Source organism: Eublepharis macularius, chromosome 5 (assembly GCF_028583425.1).
Source record: "Eublepharis macularius isolate TG4126 chromosome 5, MPM_Emac_v1.0, whole genome shotgun sequence".
NCBI lineage: Eukaryota > Metazoa > Chordata > Lepidosauria > Squamata > Eublepharidae > Eublepharis > Eublepharis macularius.
In genome coordinates this window covers 41,284,878-41,310,642 of record NC_072794.1, presented here as the reverse complement: position 1 = coordinate 41,310,642, position 25,765 = coordinate 41,284,878, and the positions used below count along the sequence as shown (strand labels likewise).

Below are 25,765 nucleotides of genomic sequence, written 5' to 3'. Positions count from 1 at the left end.
TAAAAACAGCAAATTTCAGACTCACTGAAATAATACTTTAAACTCTGCAGCCTCTGCTAGAACTAGCAATCAGTGTATCTTCAAAACGTGAAAGAACCTGTCTTCAGATACAGAGAGAGGTCTGTGTTTTAGAACAGAGACCATGATGGATCATTACCACATGATGCACAATTAAGTCAACTGCGGCCAGCCATACTCATGTGATGGATATGCCAGCAGTTATATGGGACCGGGATTGGAGCCAAGGGCTTCCAATGCAGCAACAAGCTAAATAATTCTCTGTTTGATAACATGGGGCCGTAATGATAGGCATTAGCAACTTTGTTTCCCAATCTGTATTTAGTAATTAAAATTATGTCACTTAACAGCGCAGTCCACTGTAGAGATACTTCAGTCTAAACCCAATGGCGTAACACAGTATAGGATTGTACTGTTCGTTTATGGTCACAGTCAGCCCCTTGATGTGGTGGCAAATGTCTTTGGGAGGAGTAAGTCTTGGAGGTTTAATTCCAAACCCTGTTTTAATGCTGCCTTCCTCCTCCTCTTTTTTTTAATGAGCTGCATTATTCTTTAAGGCACAGTATATTCAGAAGGACTGTTCATCCTGAGGCGCTACTCCGAAGCTTATTGAATAATCATGAACATTCAAATTTTGCCACATCTGTGCTGCTAATTGTCAAGTGATAATTGCTCTTTGCTGAAAGGAGGAAATGCACCTTCATGAGGGAGATGGGAGAAGCGGGTGAGCGAGGAAGTGAAACCAGCCAGACTAAAATAATGGTAATTAACCCTCCAGCATCAATCCATAAATCAGTTGTTTTGCTAGGAGAAGAGGGAAGGAAATTTTTCATCCCACTCTCAGCCCTTTTGCTTCAGTTGGTGAGTTGAAGCACCCAACGATTTTCTTTTTCTCTGCCTGTCCCCATGAGGGAATTTTAAATTCTAAATTTAATCCAGCAGTGACCAGCGTAATCTCAGCCAGCTAAACTTGTGAATTTTGTTAGTAACAGTCAGATATAGTATTCCCTCCCTGTGAATGGCAGCCATATTTGCTCCCTGTGGGCAGGCAACAGCTCAGCTGACTTGGTCACTGCAAGCAGAACCTCCCATTCAAAACTCTGCTGCTCCAGGTTTTTGTGGAGATCACTCTTCGTTCTTGTAGGACTTGTGACCTGCCTGCTAAGCCAGTCCTACAGTAAAGACTATTGAGAGCCCTGTGGGCTCCAGACAAAGATTCCCCCTAGACACCCACATTATGATTCATCCTTGGCCAGCTCCATGGGCCTAGTACCCTCAGCAGGGCTCTGCATACAGCATGACATTAACTTTTAATCCACCCCACCCCCTGTACATCTTTTCCCTTCTTGGTCTTTTTCTTCTCCCTCCCCTCTTCCAAAAAAAAATGTTGATGGTGCAGCTTTTACAATTTGTAGGGAGTAGGGACATCACCAACTGATCAGAGGAACATTTTAGTGGATTCTGTCTTTCATATCAGGTAGCTTCTGCATTCAAGCAAACAAGGCCAATTATAACACCTATTAGTAACGAGGGGATGAAAGCCAACTCCCAGTCTCACTCTGGGTAGAATACTTAAAGGAGTGAAGACACATTTGAACCAGAGAGAGAACCTAGCAATATATGAGAGACATACAAAGAGACAGAGAACCTAAAGGGAAAAGTGGTGTTTTAAGCACTGAGCTTATTTTGAGATGTGCAGTGCACACAGCTCTGGAATGTGTGAGTTTATGTCTGACTATGTCTTCCAATTCCAGAACTCACAATTTGGACACAAATGAGTTGGAACACACCCATTTCCATGTTTTCTCACATGATGACTGTGCTTCTTCACAGATGACATCCTTTTGTGCCACCACTCAAAATGCATATTGTGAAAAGTGAAAAAAAACATTTGAGATTTTTGTACTGAGGCTTAATACTAGTGTCCCCATGTGTCTGCAGGATACAAGCTTCGTCAAATATAAATGCAAACTGGTATTTGTATCTGACAAAGTAAGCTTTGACTCATGAAAGCTTACACCCTGGAAAATGTTGTTGGTTTTTAAGGTGCTACAGGACGCACATTTTAATTCTTTTCAAGAGCCTTGTGAAGCTACCACTCACAAAATGGCAGCTTGTACCAAAAATTACAGTGTTTCAGAGTAGCTCTTCAATGTTCAAGTGAGAAAATCTTTCTTCTTTGTTTTCCCAAACTGCACCACCCTAAATTGTAACTTGCCCTGAAGGAGAAAATATATACCATTACCTCTATGTTTTTTCCAGAAGAGGCAAATAGTTTTTTATGCATGGGGAAATAGACAATAGATTTCTCCTATTTGTGCATGTGTACAGAGCAAGGGCCTATTTGTGCATGTATGAAGGAAGAATGGCAGATGGGAAAGGGTGCTGGTACTGTTGTTTTCTTATCCAGGGCAAAGGTGTATGCATGTGCCTTGTTCTTTGCACAAAAGAAAGAAAAGAGAAGCTACTGTGGTAGCTTTAAAGGAAGAAATAAGAAAAGAATGACAGTAGCACTGGAAGAGGGGCAGATAGCTACTTCTAATTGCTCAGTGAGTACCTGAAGAAGGAGCTCTGACTCTCAAAAGATTACATTCTGAAAATCTTGTTGGTCTCTTAAGGTGCCACTGGACTCAAATGCTGTTCAACTACAGACCAACATGGCTACCCACCAAAACAGGTCACTCCTGAATGACTTTCCACCCACACCTGATATATCTGACCTTGCCAGCACAAAGAGTGGATGACCTGTAGCTGAATCTGACCTTTACAATACAAGTAGTTACTTTAATGACCATGATTCAGGGGATATGTGCCTCAGTTGTCAGTCTTCATTCTCTGGCTAGGCACTGGCTCCTGCCTAGGCACAAAGCTTCCAGAGATGAACTTCAACAACAACTATTGAGACAATTTGATCAGCAGCCTGCCTCAAATGTAATCAAGAGAATCAATCAAGGTGATTTTGCTGGCAATCGTGTTAATGTCAAAAGCTGCAGCATGCCTACCACAAATATATAGTCCACTGACACACATTTGGGACTGGGGGCATGGAGCTAGTTCAGAATAAATGAATTACCTCTGGACAGGTATTCTGGCAACTGTTAATCACTGGAAGATTATTTTCAAGGAGGTTTAGTTCCTGGTGGGAATTAGGCCCAGTACTCTTGAAATGGCAGTGCATGAACTGAATTCTAAATGATATGATATAACAAATTAGTATTTGTTGCACTTTTTGAATATTCACTCATATACATTACTTCAGTAATATTTACAACTAAGTAAGGGACGGAGGGTCAGAATTATCCCAGTACAGCAGCCTTAAAGCCCAATTCTATAGATGTTTAATCAGAAGTAAGTACCACCGAATCATCAGAGATACGAAACCATGAAGTGAGTAAGAAGAGGAGGTCCACTCATGGCATTCTGTGGTCCTTAAAATGTTGGCTGGGCAAAAAACAAATGACATACGAAGTTGACTCCACCTGTCATGTAGACACACTGTATAGCATCCTGTAACTCTAGTATCTTATCCATAGCTGTTCTATATGCAGAACTATTGCCTGGAGCTAAATTTGCATTACTATCTGTCTACTACATGTAGCTAGGCATGAACTTATTCTTGAATGGGAAAGGATCAGTTTCCTTCAGTTGCTTTAAAAAGATTGTCCCAGGTCACTGACTTACAAGTAGGCAGAAGCATTGGATTAAAGAAAATCTTGTGCTGGGATTTGAAAGCAGAAATTTGTTTCCACTCTTTACAAATACTTAAGGTTTTTTTTAAAAGCACGTTTGCTTTTCCTCGATGCAATAGTTACAGAGAAGGGTTCTTGGGTAGCGTCCAATCTGTTGCAAAAGGGATTGTGTATCTTGTCACTTGTTGGCTGTTTCTTGTTCATCCTAATTAAATTGGGCATGTACAGCCACTGTGCAAAACTGCTCCTGCCTTTAAACTCTTGCCCAAGGAGAGAGCAGCTGGGGAAAACAGTTCAGTGGTTTGTGAGAATTTCCTATATTGCTAAAATGCAAGCATGTCCATATAATATGGAAAAGCGACTGTGTTTGCATAGCCTTGTTGTCAGACCATGTTATGATAAAGTCAAAGAGCCAGCAAGGTAGAAAATGATAGTTTTAATGGGACTTGGGCAGTTGAAAGAACACAGTGCTAAGCTGAAGAAAAGAATGTGTGGCACACAAGGAACCAGTATCCAAAATGTATATGCTTATGTCTAGTACCTTTGCATATAACATTCAAACTGATGTAATTTTAAAATCTGGGGTAGGGAAGAGAGAGATGGCCTGGGTGTGGTCTTTGTCTGTTCTGTTTTTATAGCCTTGCAGGATACACAAACCACTTCTGTATGAAGGGCTGCAAAGCCTAAAAGCAGTTTGGGGAATGGTTTGGGATGTGGAACCATCCCTTAAAGTTTCTCCTGCAAGATGTTGCTCATCTAAATTATTCGTAAAACTTTTTTAACTAGCAAGATCCTAAATTCAACTTACATTTCAGTGGTAACTTAGATGCGTGACCCCTCACTGAAAATTTCATTCACATTGCACTTACGCAAGTATGCTTCAAATGAGGATGCTTAGTAAGTTTTGGTAGTCATTCAGTGAAAGGATGCCAGTAGTTTTGAGTCAGCACCGGTTATTAGACTGCTTTAAATGCTGTGTTATTCTGAAAAAGTACAGATTCATTCATACAGTTTCCACTCATCTAAAGGTCATTTTTCCATGTTACATTTCCCAACATGTGATCTTTAGCAAACAACTTTCCAACATATAGTTTGCTTCACCATTCATAAGCTAACTTTACAGGGTTTCCAGCAATATGTTAGACAGAGCAACCCCACCACCCCCAAGAAAAGTTTAAACAAAGACTTTGAGGACAAAATGTGTATCTTATTTTTATGAGGCTCTCGCCTCTCGTTAGCTATTACTGATGATAATATTCATGAGAAGCCAAAGTTTGATCGTACTTTCTTTCTGATTTTTTGTTCTTCCTATCATGAAGAGGTATCTAAAATCAAAAGTGAGTAATGTGTCCTTATAATCAGCTCAGCATCTGTTTCCCACCATGCTGACAAGTTGGAATAAATATGCATAATCATTCACATTCTTACCTGCAAACGCTCCTGCAATTAGAAGCTGAACTGCTATAGGGGATCATTTAGGTAAAAAGACCATTTATGTGACACATCATGTAAAAACTATTTTGTCTGGTATTCATTAACACACCTTATTTTGAGATTTGCATCACAATAGAGCTTATGCATTAGGTCCACCTGCAATCTCATTGACGCAAGGAACCCTTGTCACATTTTCTGGCAAGTGACTTTTCACTCCTAGCTGTGTTGGTTGAAGGAAACCTAAGGAAGGCCTGGTTTGTTCATGCATTTTCTTCATGATGACTTCAACCACAATGGGTAATGTGTATGAGAATGAGCTGTCACAGATAATAAGCCAGAGATGGAACTTCCTCATTGTATCTCACCTCGACCACAACACTTTGGGGTTAACTCAGGCCTTTTGTTTTGAATACTTCTGCAACTTTCAGCCTTTTGCTATCAAATTGTTTGCTAGTTGTGGAGGAGGCAGGGAGCTGTCCAGGAACTAAAGCCTCATCCAATCACTGGAAATCTTATTTAGCTACCTTCTGTCTTCCAGGATTTTCAACATGCATTACCCATACCTTTGCAGTCATAAGGATGAGAAACTTGCTTTCTTTAAAAAAAAAATGGACACTGTTTTGTCAGAAAGTTGGATTCTGTGGATTCTGCACCTAATTAAACATTCTGTGCTTTTTTTATGCTCCTGCAGATATGCAGTAATAATCACAAAAAGGCAAAGCATCTAATCCTTGCATTTGAGCTTCAGCAAATATGGCATTCAAATAACAACTTGTGAAATAGCCCTTTTTTTCATAATCACTGCTCAATCCATTAACCCAGTTCTGTGTTTTCTAAGAAATCGGCCTGCTCAGAAAGGAAAGGCTAACTTTTCAGTTTAGAACTTAGATATACTCTGTTTTTAACTTCCTTGAAGTTGTTTTCATCTGTAAAAAAAATGGCAAGATATAATATTGTGTAATGACCAATGATAAGTGTGAAAGAAGAGGGAAAATGGTGTTAATGGACCTTTGTTTATGTACTGGCGCTTGGGAGATGAAGCTGAATACACTTTTGCAGTTGAGAGCATCATGCTCATTGTTCATGTGTCCCTTGGATGCGTTAGTATTATTAAGGGTGTGTACAAAACAGTCCTGAGGGTGTTTAACCTCCTTAGCCTTTTCCTTGCTTTCTAGTTATCTGAGTAAAGACCCACAATGACCCATGCTGGGTTCCCTGGGGCAAATGGCATTGCTTCTGATTCACAGACTGGACAGTTTAGGAATTATAAATGCTAAACGCACCCTTCCCCCAAGTCCATGTATGGCGATTCCTCAGTGTTTCCCAGCTATCCTGACCTCTTAACTGAGAGGTCATATCCTGGAATCAAACCCACACCTCTTGCATGGGAGCACTGAATTCTACCGCAGGCCATCCAGTTAAGGCAGCCCATTTAATTTATATACCATGTTAGGGTCTGGCGTTCCATTTCTCAGCCCAGGTGCAATTATTTCTAAAAGAAAATGTCAACCATTTTGTACAGCCAAGAAACCCGACAGTTGAAAGAGGTGAAAACACATTTCTTACCCTGCATAAAAATCTGAAATGCATTTGAAAACCAAGTTTGTAATTGTTACAGACATTTCTGAACCTCTTAATAGTAATGTCTGGAATGCTGTTGTTTTTTTAAGGTGACATCATCTGTGCCACAGGCATTATGGAATCCTTATGTAAGCGGCCAGAGATCAGTTCCTAAACTGTGGCTTTGACAAACTTAAAGAAAATGTATAGAATTGGTCATACTCAAGGTCTGTTTTACTGGAATGATACAGTTCACTGTGGGTAGAGATAATCAGGAAGTGACAAGTGTTTACCTCCCAGTTTTCTTGTAAAAATGCTGGTTTAATGTATTCAATCTAAAATATATAGGGAAATTATCACCAAAAATGTATATTGCAAAAGAAACCAATTTTCCACATAAAATATTATTTTAAACACCTGTCATCAGTTTCCTGAGAAAGTGCCTGACAGTGCAGCCTTCTAATAATGGCGCTCCTGCTAACTGCTACTAAACTGAATCAATCACCTGGTTTTTTCAGTGTATCAAAACAATAAATTACATTTTTAGCTTGATTCTAAATCTACTGAGTTCGGTGGGACTTAATTCCTGAGAAGTATGCTTAAACTAGAAGTCTATATCAATTCAATTCCGTTTTAATGACACTTTCACAGCTATGTGTAGATACCATGTGAAACAAAAAAAGTTCTGATTCTTGAGGGCTCCAGTTTTCTTAAAATACTTTCCAGTAATAGGCATTATAATCCTGAGGATATATTTAATCTACAAACTGAAACTTGTTTAATAGTCATTCTCTCTCCTCAAAGGAATACTTCCATTAGGAGGATTAGAGAATTCCTAGTACTCTTAACAAAATATGATTCCCAGTTACCCACTGAGGGTGGGAGATCTCCCATTCCCAAGCTCCCATTGCCCACCACGGTCCTGGTGGTCCTTGGAAGAAAAATAAAGTAAGAAATCACCATCAGTGGGATGGTGTTACATTGCTTCTGGGGAAGTGTTGTGATTCCTAGAGTGTTGTGATGTCACTTCTGGGTTTTCCCTTGATGTGATATAATGCCATCACACCAGTGGTGTCCCCGTATGTCCCCCCCCGCCAACTCCCACTTGCTGGCAACCCTACACTCAAACTACAATTCCCAGGATTCTTTGGAAAAGCCATAATTGTTAAACTGGTATAGAACTCACATCAGCTTGCAGTTTGTGTGTACATCTCTCTCTCTGTCTCTCTCTCTCTCTGTGTGCCTTGAGTCTTTACATCTAACCCATGTCAAGACAAACTTTAGATGTGATACAGGAAGGATAACTGCAGAATTAAATACAACTTTGGGGGACTAGTTGCTTCAAACATAAATATCTAACAACAATGTGATGTCATGGATGTCTAAGCAGATATAATGCATATTGCTACCTACTGAATCTAAAAATGCATGGGAACACTCACAGACACTTCCTAACCTTGAAATTGTGATATTGTTCTGCAAGGTTTATAAAACTAGTAGAACATACAAAGTACTGTCAAATCAGAAGGTTTTCGTGGGTTGGATCAGCTATATTGTTGTTGTTTCTCTTCAGGGCATGAGCACGTGGGACAGCCTTGTTGGATATGCCTTGAGCAGAAGGAAGTAAACTAGGAAAGCAAGGAAGGATAAGACTTCAGGGAGAAGATCTAGGCAAGGAATCCACTGGGGGGAGGGGGCTTTCATATTTTTTTTCCCTTTGGAGTATTAAAAATGGAAGGAAATCTGAACAAAATTAGCAAAGTAAACCTCATGGTACTATATCTGAAGCATAAAAGACCTTTATTTTCAAAAGTGTAGCTATTGAGATTAACAATACCCAAAGAACAATTTGATGAAGAGAAAAAAAAACCCAATAGGCTTGTTCATTAGAAATTAATTTGAAATGACTAGATTATTTTTCTTGTGAGCCCTGTGGAATTTATGCAAATATTAATCTACACTGTGATTATTTGTTTGAATGAATTTGGATAGGTGATGATTGCTAAGTTAATTAGTACTTGAATTTCTTTAACAGGAAGGGAGAAGAGTTATACATAAGTACAACTCTCTCCACAGTTCTTTTGATATGAGTTAAACCAAGATTAGCCATTCACTGAATAAACAAATTGAGTCTCAGAAGTCTAGAACAAAAGAGGAGCAACCTTAACAAACTCTCAGAATTAGATTATGAATTTAGAATTTAGATTTAGAATTAAGGATAAATTCTAAAGCAGATGTTGCTGTTTCACCTCACTGGACTGTTGTGAAGATAAAATGAAAGAGGGAAGAACTATCTATGAGTTCCTTGAAGGAAGAATGGATAAAAAGGAAAGAGAAAGAAGGAAAAAGGAAAGTATCAGAAGAGATATAAATGGATATGCTTAGAAAATCTTCCAAAGTCTACTTTTAAAGGATATAGAAATGATTGCATCTGATTTAACAGGATGAGTAGCTGTGATAGTCTGCCTGTAGCAGTAGAAAAAAAGAGTCCAGTCGCACCTATAAGACTAACAACATTTATGATAGGATATGAGCTTTCATGAGCCACAGGTCTGAAGAAGTGAGCTGTGACTCACGAAAGCTCACACCCTACCACAAATTTTGTTAATCTTATAGGTGCTACTGGACTCTTTTTTCCCTACTGATCTTTCAGTTACTTCTAGAGATAGATCTAATAATGGAAGTAAAAACAGGTTCAGGAGAGGACCATAAGAACAATGCACTCTAAGCAATGTGTGCTAAAATTATATCAGAATGACCCAATTTATACTCATACAAAATCTTCTGGAGAAAATTTAGGCTCTGCATAATCATCCTTAAAAAAATTAAAATTCTGTGCTGAGAAAAACCGAATTTATGCAGCTTGTACTTATCTTCTATGGTGCATAATTCTGCTATTTTTTCTATATTCTGGATTTTACTAGAATGGGCAAGGAGCCATGTAGGATGCCGAAGCACAACTCTGACCACGGAAAATCTTTCTTACTAGTACAGTTCCTGAGAATTTTAGAAGGCATTGATCAAACATTTTCAAGTAGATCTCCATAGCCATAAGGTCAAGGAGCTTACTTTTTAAAAATCCTGTGAAAGCTGTGTGCTGCAGCTAATGCCTCACCATGCTTTCCTCCCTGCATTTCTGTGCAGCTGCAGCATACACACAGCCTTGCACATATCATGTGTGAAGAGCTGGAGGATAAAAAGGGAGATTGGAATTTAGCTAAAGAAATTCTTTGTAAAGATGTACACAAAGCTGTCACTTCACCTCCCATTACAGCTATCCCCCTTGGCTGAGTGAAATAAGTGATGCTTGTATGTGATGCAAACAGAGCACTTTGTCAGAATATTCTCTAAATTAAACAAATCCCATAGAAATCAATAGCAGACACAGAGGAAAAAAGGCTCTAAAATATATTCAGGACATTGTATATGGGAGCCAACAACAGAGTGGACAACTTTTTATATTAGAGACGTGTTGGATTAAAGAGAGGTTTTTAAAAAGTATGGCCAAAAAACTCTCCCTAAGATCTCTTTTGAGCTTTTCCAAATGCTCTTTCAAGATCAGAGCATTTCTGAAAGAGGGAAAAGTGCTTTAAAGTGCTAATTGTCCCCTTTTTTAAAAAAAAGGGTGGGGGAAAACCTTTTGCAGTCAGCCAAGTTCTTGCATGGTCCTGAGGCTGTTCTATGACGCTGTATAAAGGCAGAGTGTATTACTCCTGTCTGATGGATTGTTTGCCACTCAATGGCTGTCGGATCCAAGCAGTAAGTGACTTAGTAATTCCTGATCTCCTGCTTCAAACAGATCACTTCAGACATAATGTTCTCCAGTTGTGTCTGCACCATTGTGAGTCATCAAGAATTAGAAATCAAACAAAGAAGTTTGTTTGTTGGGAACATGAGAGAGAGCCTTTTCCGTGGCAGCCCCACAATTATGGAAGCATCTCCTGAGGAAAATGTACCTGCCCTCCTCTCCAGGAGGCAGGTGAAGATTGTGTTATTTAGGATTCTGTTTAGCTACTGTTTAATGTAAGGGTAGTTTTTAACTTTGTTTTTGAATATTTTTATGTTGGTTCCTGTATTATATTGTAAGCTGCCTTGAGACCCTCTAAGGTAGAAAAGTTGACTAATGAATGAATGAATGAATGAATGAATGAATGAATGAATGAATGAATGAATGAAGTGTATGTATGTGAGGGAACCACCCCTTCTCTGGAGGTGACCTCCTTTTCTCAAGTGTCAAGTGTGTAGCTGTGTTAGCCTGTAATTGGAGAACAACATTTCTGAGTATCTAAGTGAGCTTTGACTCACAGAAGCTTATACCCTGGAAAATTTTGTTGGTCTTTAAGGTGCTACTGGACTCAAATTTTGTTCTACTATTTGTCTCAAGTGGATGGTGTATCTGAGAGCCTTCTATTTTGTCAGTTACCTCAGTGTTGGTCTTCTTCAACAGTGTCAGGGCAGATAGGAAAAATTCCACAGAAATATGTATTTCGACATCCTGTATAGGGAAAGAAAACTCTTTCTCCATTTTCCCTTTAGGTTTCCTCAAGGATATATGGATTTCTTTCAAATAAATAAATCAGGCAGTTGATACAGAAAATGCCCATGGCCGAACGGATGTCATGCTGTGGAAACCAATGCTCCCCACCAGCCATCAATATCAATCTATAAGGTTCTCCTCTGGCATCCCCCTCCAGAGACTTCATCAGGATCTTCAGATGAAAGGAGATGGCAAAGGGAGCAGCAAATTCCTTGCCCTTTCTCTAGATATTTGAAGCCCCTATGTTAGAGTTGTGTCCTTATTTTGTTTAGTCTTTTCTTTATGAGCCTGATAATTCCATTATGCAAAATAATTGGTGCTATTGCACATTAGCCCTGAGATGTTGATCAGAATGAATAGCAGTTAACTGTCCAAGCAACACCATATTCAAATGAGGATATGGACCCAGTTCTCCCAAGTCCAAGTTTATGGAACTCACTGGGTGGCCTTGGGCAAGTAATCTCTCATACATTCTTGCCCATCAGGATCTTTGGCACAGTCCCTTCGCTTTGTGCCTTCACCTCTGAGATGCAGTGGGGGAGGATCAAAAGAGATCAGATCTTTCCTGCAGAGGTGTCTTGCTTGTGCCCCCCCTGTCCCCACAGGTATTTTCTAATGCCTAGCCTTCTTAATTTTTGTCCCAGGCTTTTTACTTGAATTGTTTTTGACTGAATAGTTGTTCTTGTTACTGTATGTCAAGATTTGCAGCTAGCTATTGAGAAGGAGTGTATTATTAGGGGTTGGATCTCAAGCATGTCCATCAGTGGAATGACGCTTCCCTGCCTCCTCCCTTCTGCTGCAGTCCACTGATTCAAGGTGCCAAGAGAAGTGGCAGTGCAGGGTGAAATCTAGGTGACAGAGTCCTTTGCAAATGATATGCAATGCAGTTTCCATTACCAACATGAAATGAGTGCCCAAGATTGTAATCAACATAGCTCATTTTGACAGTTCTTCTTACTATCACTTGCAAAGGTTGTTTCATACAAGGTTCTGTCCAGGAAACTCTCTGACAAAAAGCCTTATCTTCTTGGGCCGTGATGGGCCACAAAATTTGACCCAGTTATCATATGATCACGCCCTCCTAATCTATCTAAAGACTTAAGCCCAACAGCCCCTCCCAAGTGTACATCCTTTAATAATCGTCGTTCTTCAAGACCAACTTGGCATTTCCAAGAGTGCAACAGGCTCAGGGTTTGGGGGCCTATGTGTTCAGTTTTTATAATAATCTTCCAGTGAGGCCAATTCACACAACTAAATTGATGAGATAAGAATATGTGTTGAGCACATCTGGAGTGAATGAACTCGTAGCTCAGCCAGCTCATCACTCAACCAACAAAGCCAGGGCCATCACTCAAATCACTGTTGGCAACTGCTAATGACCCCTGAGACTATTCTGCCTAAGAGATCAGGATTGACCCCTCCATTGAACATAGTACGTGTGTCCCAGTGACTGACCCTGGAAGGATTGTTAGGAAATAAGCTCCTGAATGCTGTGACATTGCTGGGGGTGGAAGATGGCTTTTCATGAAGCCATGGGACCCATTCACTGTCAAATGAATTACTGCAGTCCCCAGTCAGCCTTGGGCTTCATTAATCTATTGTTGGGGGTAACACTGAACGGAGTCAGCACATGACTGAAATTAGAACAGATTACTATTACCAGAACTAGGGTGCTTTGTTGCTCTAGATCACAGTATCTTTTTATGGTATCATTATTTTATGGACACCAGCAGACGTTGACATGGAACTTGACTGTGAATTTAGGCAAGGAAGGAAAGACTCTTTGCCATATGCAGTATTTAAAATTTACACACCTATGTGTGCATTGATTTTTATGATGTTCTGCTTTTTAGTTTGTGTTCTATAGCAGTGTTGACTTTTGCTTCTTTTACTGGTTGAATTGTTTTACTTTTTTATGCTGCAGGTTTTATGGCTTTGTTTATGTATTCTGTCGTTATTATTTGACTGATGTGTGTTAAATGGATTTTAAAAAATTCTTGTAATTCCTTTTGAGGGGCCTGTGACCAACAGGTAGAATATGGTCAAAAATTGCCTTCATTCCTATTATATATTTGTACATTTGCCAGACAAAGTTTAGGGTAAAGCTTAACTTGGCACATAGCATCTTTATCATGTGTCTGATCCATAAAAGTGCCTGACTATCATTATCAGTTCTTTAACAGTGATAGCTGGGTGTTTGCATCCTGCTAATCAAGCTTATGAAAAAAGTCTTTCCTGAAAAGATCAATATTCTAATTCAAAAACTTTGAATCAAATAAGAACAGGACCCCATGAATATCAAACTGAGCCCTATAAGGGACTGAAATGCCACTCACCAAATATTTTCTTTGCAACAGTTACAAATGTAACCCAAGCATACTAAAAACCAAACTCTTTCTCATACAAGGCCTTTTCTTTTAAGTGTCAGAGTGAGAGACCCAGATTCAAATCCTTACTCTGTCATAAAGATACTGGGACAGTCAGTCCCTCTCAGCTTCATCCACCTGACATGATTGGTATGGATTCAGAATGGAGATGATGAGATCCAAATATGCTCTCCTGAGTGTTGGAGGAAAAATATAGAATAAATAGACAGAACCAGGTTTCAGAACCTGAAACAGGACTTAGTTGCTTAGTTCTCGCGGCCCCTTCTTACATGCCCAGAGTAATGCTGACTGTCACTTTGGGGTCAGGAAGCAATTTTCCTGAGGCCATTTGGCTAGGGATCCTGATGGGGTTTCGCCATCTTCTGGGCATGGAGCAGGAGTCACTGGGGTTGGGGGTGGGGAGGTAGTTGTGTATTCCCTGCATTGTGCAGGAGGTTGGACTAGATGACCCCGGTGCTACCTTCAAACCCTATGATTCTATGAAGCAGACTCTGGGCACCCAACACTAGCAAACCCTGGCTAAAATTGAACACCCTAGCTTGTTCTTTTATAATTGTAGCAAAAGAATTGCTCCAAATCCTACCTGGCATAAATTATTTTAATAACACTGACCTTTGGTAAAAATTTACTGGAATGAAGCTAGATGAGTCGTAGGTGTATAATTCGAGAAACAAACTAATGATATAGTCTGTTATATATTAGGACAAATTATCATGCACTGATTCTTACATGGATATACACTTCTGGAGAAAAGTGCAACAATGGTTCATATGTCTAATTCACCATGGGAACATGTGGTAAGAAGTCACAATTTGTAAACGATGTATATATTCAGCAAAATAGAATTGTATGCTCAAAACACGTGATATTGTACTTATGTGGCACAGCCCATCTTAAACTAATGACATTTAAGTCTCAATGGGAGAGATTTAAGCAGATGCCTAACTACTGCAATGAAATAAGTTGGAATTAAAAAGGTACATATGGTTTCCTCACATGGAAGCAATAATGGTGTATGGAAACAGCCCTTAATGTTTATTGCACTAGATGTCCACCAGGGGGCCCCTTCAGACTGTAACACAACTATACAATATCAACAGATACTGGAGGCTTTGTTACCTGTGAATCCAGTCTGACAGTCACACACATAACCCGAGGCTCTATGGTAGCTGAACTCTGAGGGTAGCTCTGGAATTCTTCCATACCAGTTTGACCATGATAATTCTACACACGTGCTCCCATGGAGGCATGGATTACTGCTACACTCGTTCACATCAGTTTCACAGAAAGACCCTGTATAACCTGTGGGATTGACAACAAGAGAAGTTGTAATTTGGACCTATTTAGGAAATCTGATCATGATTTGTTTCTGATTTTGGCCTGTGGTGTTAACTGGGGAAACAACACCATTTCCCTCCCAAGTCAGTGAGAACTGCAGAATATTTAAGAGGCTAGAAAGGATTTATTTACTTCATTTATACAGTGTCTTGGGGACACAAAGCAGCTTACATCATTCTCCCCTCTTCCATTTTATCCTCACAACAATGCTGTAAGGTAAGTTAGGCTCAGAGTGTGTGACAAAGTCCCCAGTAATCTTGTATGGCAGAGCAAGGATTTGAACCTGAGTCCCCCAGGTCATACACTAGCGTTCTAACCACTACTCCACACTGGCTCTGGATGGGGTGGACAGGAGTGAGAGAGGCTGTAGGAGAACACGTGCATTCTTCTTTGTGCCAGTAGGATTGTCTTATTCTCTATATGTGAACCAGTGAGAAAATATTTAGATTTGAGCATGAGATGTTTCAAAACAAGACAGATCAGGTCAAACTGGCCAATATGGCCCCATATGTGTGATGGGCAGCAAGTGTGTCACTCTGCTATGCAAGGTACCTACACCATTTTCAATCCCCACCCAGGGGTGTATCCTTTATATAGTTCATATGTAAAGCCCGATCACATGGATAAAAATCTGGGGAATCAACTGTATCACTTGGTCATATATGGACTGGAATGTATGGACCATACTATTGAAATTGTAAGCATTTTCTCTTTGAGGAGGTGAGGCAAGGACTGGATGAGTGCCAAGGAAGGAAAGCGAGCACGCTCTCATTCCTTACCATACATAGGGAACAGATTGGTGAATGTATTACATAAAATGGTCCATGGGCTCAGAAAGTGGCTTGTAGTTTAATCACAAGCCATTTTCAAATGATGCACACATTGGGTGAGGCTGGGTGGGTGGGAACTGCAATATTTTTATTATTATTTATATTTTTATTATTATTATTTATTATATTTATATTCCTCCCTCCCCACAAGCAGGCTCAGGGTGGGTCACAACAGTAGATAAAATATACAGAGATAAAATCGCAGTCATTTAACACAGCCATCTAATAAAACACCTGCTCACCATAAAAAACCATATAGCATCTGATGGAGGTGGAGGTGCATCTTAACCATGCATGGTCGCTCATATATGGGGGGCGGGGTAAGATGGTCAATATCCCCCCTACAGACATAGGGGAGACCGGGAGAGAGGCTCATTTGATGGAATCCCTGATGGCCTCCACCATACGCCTTGCAGAACATCTCTGTCTTGCAGGCCCGCCTGAAGGAGACAAGATCTTGGCGGGCCCAGGTGTTCTCAGACAGAGAATTCCACCAGGTCAGGACCAGGGCCAAAAAGGCCCTGGCCCGGGTTGAGGCCAATCGAGCCTCCATGGGGCCAGGGTCTACCAGTAGGTGCTTACCAGCTGATTGCAGCACCCTCTGGGAAGTATATGGGAAAAGAGGGTCCCTCAAGTATACTGGTCCCAGTCCGTTTAGGGCTTTATAGGTTAATACCAAAACCTTGAACCTGATCTAGAACTCCATAGGAAGCCAGTGTAGCTGCTGCAGAAATGGAGTTACATCTGTCCTGAAAGGCACACCCATTAGGACACGGGCACCAGCATTCTGGACCCGCTGTAATTTCCGTGTCAGACTCAAGGGAAGCCCTGCATAGATCGAGGTACAGTAATCCAATCTGGAGATGACCATTGCATGGATCACTGTTTCCAGGTCACGGGTCAAGAGGTAGGGAGCAAGCTGCATAGCCTGCCAAAGATGGAAAAAAGCAGACTGGGCAACTGCCGCAGCCTGGGCCTCCATTGATAAAGAGAAGTCCAGCATCACGCCAAGACTTCTGACCGATGAAACGGGCACAAGTGGTGCCCCATCGAAGGCTGGAAGCTGGATCCCCCCCCTCCAACATCCCATGGCCCAAGTATAGGACCTCCGTCTTCATGAGATTCAACTTCAGTCTGCTCTGCTTCACCCAACCAGACACGGCATCCAAAGCTCTAATCAGGGCTTCTGGAGCCGAGCCAGGCTGTCCGTCCAGCAACAGATACAACTGGGTGTCATCAACGTACTGGTGACAACCCAGTCCAAAATAACAACCCACAACCTATGAGTGTTGATTGGAAGGCCTATACAGAGCCTATGTGCATGCGTGCAGCTCTCTCCACACAACTGGGATCACATTGAGCCTTTAAACGTGTACTCTTGATTTTGCAGGCTGGGTAGGCTGGGGGTGTACATGTTGTGGCCATAATCTTACACACCCTCTCCTGCCAGTTGTTCATTATCCTCTTCTTTTAGGTCATATGAAAAGGGCTACAGTCTTTCAGTCTGTAGTCATTAATGCAGAAAACAAGGCAATCTGAAATCATTGTCCCTGTTAGTATTGTTTCTTTTTTGGCTCCCTGTGCATTTTCTTTTATATCAGCAGGGGCTGTGAGGGCAGGGCTGTGTAGAGTCAGCGATTCCGTGCCAGAGCAGAAGAGCTACAGAATGTGGTAATCATTTATATTGTTCTCGGTTTTGTTTTTTTTTTAAAGTGAGTTTCTATCCCACATGGCTATGATGAGGGACTTCAAAGCGTATTGGCAATGCTTTGCGAAAGCCATAGAGGTCTTAAGTAGGATTTTTGATAGTCAAGGGTGAAGTCTTTTCTGCATAGTTAATTGATATCCCATCAATAGAATAAGTGTTCATCAATAGAATGAATGTACTGAGGCTCTATATAAAAATTGACTTCATTTAATCTGTTAGCAAAGGCACAAAACCTATTTCATTTTGTTTCATAATGTGGGTTTCCTTGATGCAGGATTTATATGTACACAGAGATATTGCTGGGGTTCTGTGAGAAAAAAGAGAGCTTACCTGGCAAGCAGTGGCACAGATAGCTCTCCGCTGTGTCCTCACAGGTAGCATTGTTATGGCACGGGTGTAGCCAGCACAAAGGAATTGGAGTTTCACAGTGTAGGCCCATATGTCTGCCGTCTGTACAGTTGCAGCTATATCTGCATTGAAAAAAATAATAGCATTAATCCTTAGATTGGCCTTTGACAACTCTCCACTGTAGTGGTTTCCTGTTCAAGATTTCTTTATTCATTTCTTTTTCTTTTACCACTCATTTTACTCATTCTTTACCACCACTGCAACTCAAAAGCCTGCAGTCTCCCTTCCTCTGTTGACTCTGTCATCTCCTGCTGCTCATCCACACAGAGTGTGCTGTGGCTTTTATAAACTCTTTCTCAATATTTAGCAGCAACAACAGGCTTATATACCACCCTTCTGGACAGATTAGTGCCACACTCAGAGCTGTGAACAAAGTCAGTGTTATCATTATCCCCACAATACAGCTGAGGAGCTGGGGCTGAGAGGGGTGGTTTCCCCCAAGGCCACCTGCTGAGGGCATGGCAATAGTGGGAGCCAAACTAGCAGACAGCTGGTTCGCAGCCAAGCCACTTAACCATTATGCTATAACATCGCTTAATATTAATATTTAAGAAGAAACCACATATGTCAACATACTACATGAATTTCTGGATGGGGGACATTTATTTGAGATGCAGATGTGTCATTCAGAAAGCAAACACCCCCTCCTTCACATTTCACCACTCTCCAAGTTCAAAAGGCTCAAGTTTAAAAAATAAACTCTGTGTTCAACTCAAAAATTGTCCTGAGCCTAGCTAGTACGAAATGATACAGCCTGAGCAGCTGATATTCCAAAACATGCATTTTGCTTTGTCTGCTGAGAGCAGAAGATCTGAGCCTGGCATTAGAACGATTAGTTCCATAGGCAGTTTTATTGGAGTATATTGCATAGTGGCATAAATCACAACTATTGTTCAGTTCAAGCAGAACTGGGAATTCTAATAGTGCGACATCTGTTCCCTTGAGATAGGGAGAGGCAGTTGCTTGAATTTTCAAGGTTTGGTTCCAAGATAGCCAAAGCATTTATAAAAACTGTTTCAGTGTAAAGGTTTCTATTTAATTTTAAAACCAATAAAAAAATCTCCACCTCTTTTCCTTTATAATTTTCAAAAACTGCAATAGCTGGTTCAAGAATACCTGGCATAAAAATTCTGGACTGTTTTACAGAGGGGACAGGATCTCTTACTGAGCGGTAGCACTTCAGACTAGGGTTCCCAGTCCCTCAGTTGGGGCAGGGGATCCCCCGCTCTCATCCCCCACTCACCACCTCCTCTTACCTGGGTGGAGGTGGGTGGAGGTGTGGGGAATTGTTCAGGGAGCTCCGGAGCAACCTCCTGTGTGCTCTGTAGCCTTTGTTGTTGTGCCAGGAATGGCGTCATTCCCAGTGCGACAATGAAGGGAAGGCCCCGCGTGGGGGACTTCCCTTCCTTTCCCCTGGGCATGCCCCCCACAACCCTCTCTCATTCCCTCGTTTGGGCCCTGGGACACCTGGCAACTCTACTTCTGACAGTATGTAAGAACTCTCCTGATGGTTTCTTTAGCTTGAAAAATTCCCTGTACATAAAAAAACACTTAGAATGTCAGGAAGCATAGTCCTAGTTAGGCCTTCTCCTTGACATCTTGGTTTTCTACATACAAGGAATTGTATGGTATAGGGTATTTATTCATGAGAGTTTGCACATGCAGTCTAAAGTGGTACAGCCCCCACTACAGTGAGAACTAGGCCATATTTAACTAGTGTTAATTTAGGGGTATAGCTTTTTAACAACAAAAGAAACATTAACATGTCTAGATTTTGACACCTCAATATTTTTTCATAACACACAACTTCTCTGATTGCATGAGAGACTTTGAGGTTGTATTGTCGAAGGCTTTCACGGCCGGAGAACGATGGTTGTTGTGGGTTTTCCGGGCTGTATTGCCGTGGTCTTGGCATTGTAGTTCCTGACGTTTCGCCAGCAGCTGTGGCTGGCATCTTCAGAGGTGTAGCACCAAAAGATAGAGATCTCTCAGTGTCACAGTGTGGAAAGGATGTGGCAGGTCATTTATATCTATGAACAGATAGATGGGGTGGCCATGGGGAGCCCTCTCAGCCCAGTTATAGCAAACTTCTACATGGAACATTTTGAAAAAACAGCTCTAGAATCAGCACCCCACAAACCTAGTGTATGGTTTCGGTTTGTGGATGATACATTTATCATTTGGAGCCATGGGGAGGAAGAATTGATGGGGTTTTTGAATCATCTCAACAACATCCACCTGAACATACAATTCACAATGGAGAAAGAAATCGAGGGAAAACTCCCATTTCTGGATACCTTGGTCATCCGCAAAGCAAACTTTCAGTTAGGTCACAAGGTCTACAGGAAACCAACTCACACTGATCGGTACTTACACAAAAACTCCAATCACCACCCCCGACAGAAAAGAGGCATAATGAAAACATTAGTGGATCGTGCAAGACGGATATGTGAGCCACACTTTCTCAATGAGGAAATTAATCATCTAAACCACGCACTTCAGGCGAATGGCTACTCCAGAAATGAAATCCGAAGAGCAATCAAACCCAGGATGAATCAAACAACCAAGGAAAAACAGTCTCCTACAGGAAAAGTGTTTTTGCCATATATCAAAGGAATTACTGATCAGATGGGAAAGCTTATGAAAAAGCATAACCTCCAAGCGGTATTCAGACCCACCCGAAAAATACAACAGATGCTACGATCAGCAAAAGACAGTAGAGACCCCCTCACCTCTGCAGGAGTATACCGTATACCCTGCAGCTGTGGACAAGTTTACATCGGGACCACAAAGCGTAGCATCCAGACAAGAATAAAAGAACATGAAAGACACTGCAGACTTGGACAACCGGAAAAATCAGCAGTGGCTGAACATAGCCTAAATCAAACAGGGCACAGTATCTTATTCCAGGACACCAAAATACTGGACAACACTTCCAACTACTTTGTCAGACTGCACAGGGAAGCCATTGAAATTCACAAGCATAAGGAAAACTTCAACAGGAAAGAAGAAACCTTAAGAATGAACAGAGCATGGTTTCCAGTTCTGAAAAACACCAGGCTAACAAAACATTCTATCCCCGACAATAGCCCTGCAGAGAAGATTAGCACATCAAGTACCAATCCATATGCAAAAGAACCTCCTCAGGATACAGTGAAGCCTCCCGCCATTAGCATTCCACACCCTGGGAAACTCTTACAGGATGACTCAGCTCAGTCCCACCCCTCCTGAGTAGATATAAATGACCTGCCACATCCTTTCCACACTGTGACACTGAGAGATCTCTATCTTTTGGTGCTACACCTCTGAAGATGCCAGCCACAGCTGCTGGCGAAACGTCAGGAACTACAATGCCAAGACCACGGCAATACAGCCCGGAAAACCCACAACAACCATCGACTTTGAGGTTTTTTGGAGACTGGGATCTTTTAAAGAGTGCTAATTAAACAATTTGAGGGGTATAGCCCAGGATCACATTTCAAGGACATTGGGATGCACATAAGATGCAAGGAGGATTAAAGCCATTCTAGGGCTTTGGATTTGGTCCACATGGAAAAGGAAGAAGGACTCTAACCTGGCATTTTCAAAACTATGGGTCATGGCCCAAACATGGGTCATGAAGCCTATGAAAGTGGGTTGCTGGCTTTTGCATTTTAATAGTTTGTGCACCCCCTGCTCCAGCTCTTATTTCTTGCTGCCGTTCTGGTGGCCATCAGGAGAAAAAAGTTTTTTAAAAATATCTGATAGGTGATGTCACTTCCAGGGAAAACCCCAAAGTGATGTTATTCTGCTCTAGGGATTGCTGGAAACACTATAGTAAAACCATAGAGCTTCCAGTGATTCCTAGAGTAGACTGACATCACTTCCAGATTTTCCCTAGAAAGGATTTAACACTGTGGGACTTGCCCTTGCCCTTGCCCTCTCAGACTCCCACTGGTTGCCAGCCTGAGCCGATGGTTAGAAACTCTACTGCTGGCTTAGAGAGGAGAAGCCGCAATCAGTACAAGTTAGAGAGCATTCAGGGAAGCTAGAAGACTACTGTGTTTGGCAGTAAAATATTACATTTATTCAGTGACTGAAACCCTAACTTATCACATACTTGGTACACTTTAAAAACTTAGTTCAACAGGAGACTATCCTGAGAATGGCTTCTGCATATTGCAGATGATGCTGAAAAAAATATCTTTGTTTCACTTTACATGAAGGGTAGAGATCTGACCCCAGCATGAGAAAGATGAATTCAGTGGAGACCTTTACTGAAACATATTGCAAAGGGGCATAAATAACACTTACTGTTCAATTAATGCAGAATAGGGAATTCTAACTCAGAGTCATTAAACAATACCTAATAGCAGCAGATCTGAACGTTTCAAAAGCATGATCTCTTATTTGTAACAGGCCTAAAAATACAAAGGAGATCAACATTGTGCTTGTCAAGTGGTATTTGTTACAGAACAAATCAAGCTATATGAACAGTCATATCAAAGAAGCATTTGGGAAATATATTTGGATGGTAAAGCGTAACGAGTAGACTTCCTTTGATCAACTATAGGTTGTTTATTATGAAGCAAGCTTGCAAATATAGTCTCACATCTAAAAAAATATTTAGCATCTCTGTCAGCATTATAAACAGGCTTTTTAGACATTGCTACTCTATCCTTAAAGAAATCCTCACTTCTCAATTCAGAAATGGAGAACTATCGTAAATTCCCACTATCCTTTTCACAATAAGAAACAAACCATTTCTCGTGAGGCAAGCATGAGTGGAGAACTAGGGGGAGGCACCCCCCATTTCACTACTTCTCATCCTTACTTAGACTTGCAAGTTCCATCTTGGGAAATTCTTGGAGATTTGGGGCAGCGCTGGGGAGGGCGGATTTTTGGAACGGAAAAGAGTTCAGCAGGGATGTGATGCTATAGAGTCCAACCTCCAAAGCTGCCATTTCCTCCAGGGGAACTAATCTTTGTGATTCTGGGAAATCAGTTGTGATTCTGGCAGAAATCCAGGCTCTACCTGGAAGTTTTGCAACTCTTACACTTTGAAGTCACTTTTTCTTTTGGGGGATGCATATGCATGTTCCATATCTGAAACCACAAGGATTTTTTTGATGTGGAAATGAACAGGTTGGAAAAGGGTTAATTGCCCCTCCCTTTTAACCTTGGAAGAAATTTTTCTAGTTCTAAAATCATCATTGGGCTACCTTTGCAACCACTTGCATCTAATGTGTACTTACGGGTCTAACACCAAGGTCCTAAGCATGCTTGAAAGCAAAGGGATTTATTCCCAAGTAAAAATGCTTGAGAATGGAAATCAGGGATGAGTGATTTTATCAGCCTGAGAAGAAGAGAGATTCTTTCCAGTGAAGCTGCAATGTTCAGTTCTTGGTGGCATAACAAAGACACCAAAATATCATCAACCATCAGCAATTTGGCCAGGGAGAATGCATCCCATCAGGCTGAAGAATTATCCTGGCAGGCAGGCACTTTCTTCCTCTGTCCCTCATTCCATCCTGGGAAAGACTGGAATCCATAGGGCTGCTAGGTCCCCAACTATGAAAGGAGATTTCCCACTGGCAACCTTTTCTTTCTTACACTGCTTGGAGTTTTTGGTGATTCCTAGAGAGACATGACATCACTTCCATTTTTCCCCAACAGCGACATCATGTTGTGTGCCTTCCAAGTGCCCCACCAAGTCTCTGTTCCTCCATCTCCCACTGGTTGCCCATCATCAGCTGGCAACCCTAAAATATGCAAGTAGCACATTGGACAATAGATGGGAGGGAAAGAGATCAAGAAAATGGCAGTTGGGACTAGATGCAGCTCTAGACTGCCCGTTGGCCATTCTTTGTAAATCATAGCTCCTACTTCCCAACTTTCAACTTGGAATATTAAAAATATGCAGCGTTGAGAAATGGATGTATCAGTCTTCCTGTTTTCCCCATGGTATTGCAGGTTATTCTGAGAAAAGCAGCCTTAAAATACCATCAGATTTCTGGAATAAATGGAAGAAATTGATTTAGTTTCCAGGTCTATTTCTAAGTAGGCCTCAAATTCTAGTTGAGATCCATGAAGGCTCAGATACTGGGCCAGCAAACCGAACCAACAGTTTCACGTCTGCAGTCTAACAGGCATAGAGGTGATTCCAGTCTATCAGGATAGATAATAAGTGCTAGTCATCTCCTGCGAATACATACCTGTTGATATCATCAATACATTCTCCCCCATTGAGGCATGGCTGACTTGCACACTCATCCATATTGACTGCACAGGTATCACCAAAGAAGCCAAGTGGACAGGAGCAGTAATAGCCACCCAGCCGATCATGACAACTTCCGCCATTCAGGCACGGCTGTGACAAACACTCATCAATTTCTAGCTCACAGTTGGTACCTGTAGAAAAAAGAATGAGCAAATAATTAGTTTTGCAGGATACACATGAAAAAAAAAATGTCTGTTTTGGAAAGTGATTTCAATGTAGAGGATTTAGTGCGATGTGAGAAGGTTCTGATTCTCAGATCCTACATTTTTTCTATTGCAGTAAACCTGGTTTTACATTCAAGGTAGCAAGAAGTCCAGACAGTGACCAAGGATGGTAAGACAGTCAATAGCTATTGTCTTGGATGTGGGATATTGTGACGAACAACATTTCCCAGCAATTTGCATTATGTTAGCAGTATTTTTTGCAGTAGGATGAGTCAGCATGATACATGCTGTTTTGTTGGGATTTTTGCAAGTGTCCTACATTCAGTCATGAAAGAGTTAAACTATTATTCTGTTTGTTTAGTCAGGAAGCTAGTTAGCATAGGACCATTTAGGCCTCAAGTAAATGTTCCCGCCATAGAAAGGGGAGTCTTTAGTCCTAATGAAGGAATCTAGGATTGTCTATCGGATGAGCCAGTTTATTGGGGGCAATTAGCTAGCAATGTATACTAAGGTTGTATTGCTCTTTGTTCAGTTCTCAGCCTATCTCAGTCTTTCTCTGTAACCATCAAGATGTAGCTAGTTAGTTAGATATTCTTTATTTTCTTACCAAATGTACCCCTTTTCCTATGTACCCCACTGTACATAGAACTATCCTTGGAGGCAATCAAGAAACTCCAAATGAATCAAGTCTGAAGTGGCAAGTTGCTTTCTGCAGCCAGCATATTCAGGTCGAAAGATTTCCATGGCCTCTTTGCTTCCAATCTCAGTTTAAGGTTTTAGATTTCGCCAATAAAGCCCTTTATGACCCAGGTCCTAGTTGTTTAAAGGACTGTCTGCATCTGCTGCACCCATACAGTGTCTCTGCCTGGGCACTGAGTTCTCTCATGCTCTCCCTGGTGTCATCATCGCCATCTGAGGTAAATGGCCGTGAAGGATACAGTCTTTTCTGGAGCTGAGCCCACCGCGAACTTTTGGAAAACACTCCCCTGCTCCTTCTCTCTCTCTCTCTCTCTCTTTGGCACAAGGCAGTATTTCAGTTGGCTTTTACCTGAGTGGTTAGTTTTTTTTTGTTTTTGTTTCCACTCCTGATTGTCTATATCTAATTTTCAGTGGGTTGCTGTCTGTTTCATTCATGGCTTAATTACTGTTGCAGTGATTTTAAGTTTTTAATTTTTTTTCAAAACTTGAGAATATATGAGATTTTTAGTAGATTTGGGGGATGATATTTTATTAATGATTATGTTGTATTTGGCTTGTTACTGATATTTATTGTTATTAATTGCTTTGAACACTGTGGGAAAGAAGTTTGGTGTAGTGGTTAAGAGCGTGGGACTCTACTCTGGAGAACTGGGTTTCATTCCTCGCTCCTCCACCTGAAGCCAGCTGGGTGACCTTGGGTCAGTCACAGCTTCTAGAAGCTCTCTCAGCCCCAC

The 25,765-nt window shown here is 41.2% G+C and overlaps 1 protein-coding gene across 1 annotated transcript in view; it reads right to left on the bottom strand.

The window, feature by feature from the left end:
• Window positions 1-25,765, bottom strand: part of CRB1 (crumbs cell polarity complex component 1) — a 142,126-nt gene that overhangs the window by 61,064 nt on the left and 55,297 nt on the right. The window contains 3 exon segments of the mRNA XM_054981317.1: window positions 14,745-14,927; window positions 17,832-17,971; window positions 24,104-24,299. Coding sequence (XP_054837292.1) covers window positions 14,745-14,927; window positions 17,832-17,971; window positions 24,104-24,299 — 519 coding nt within the window.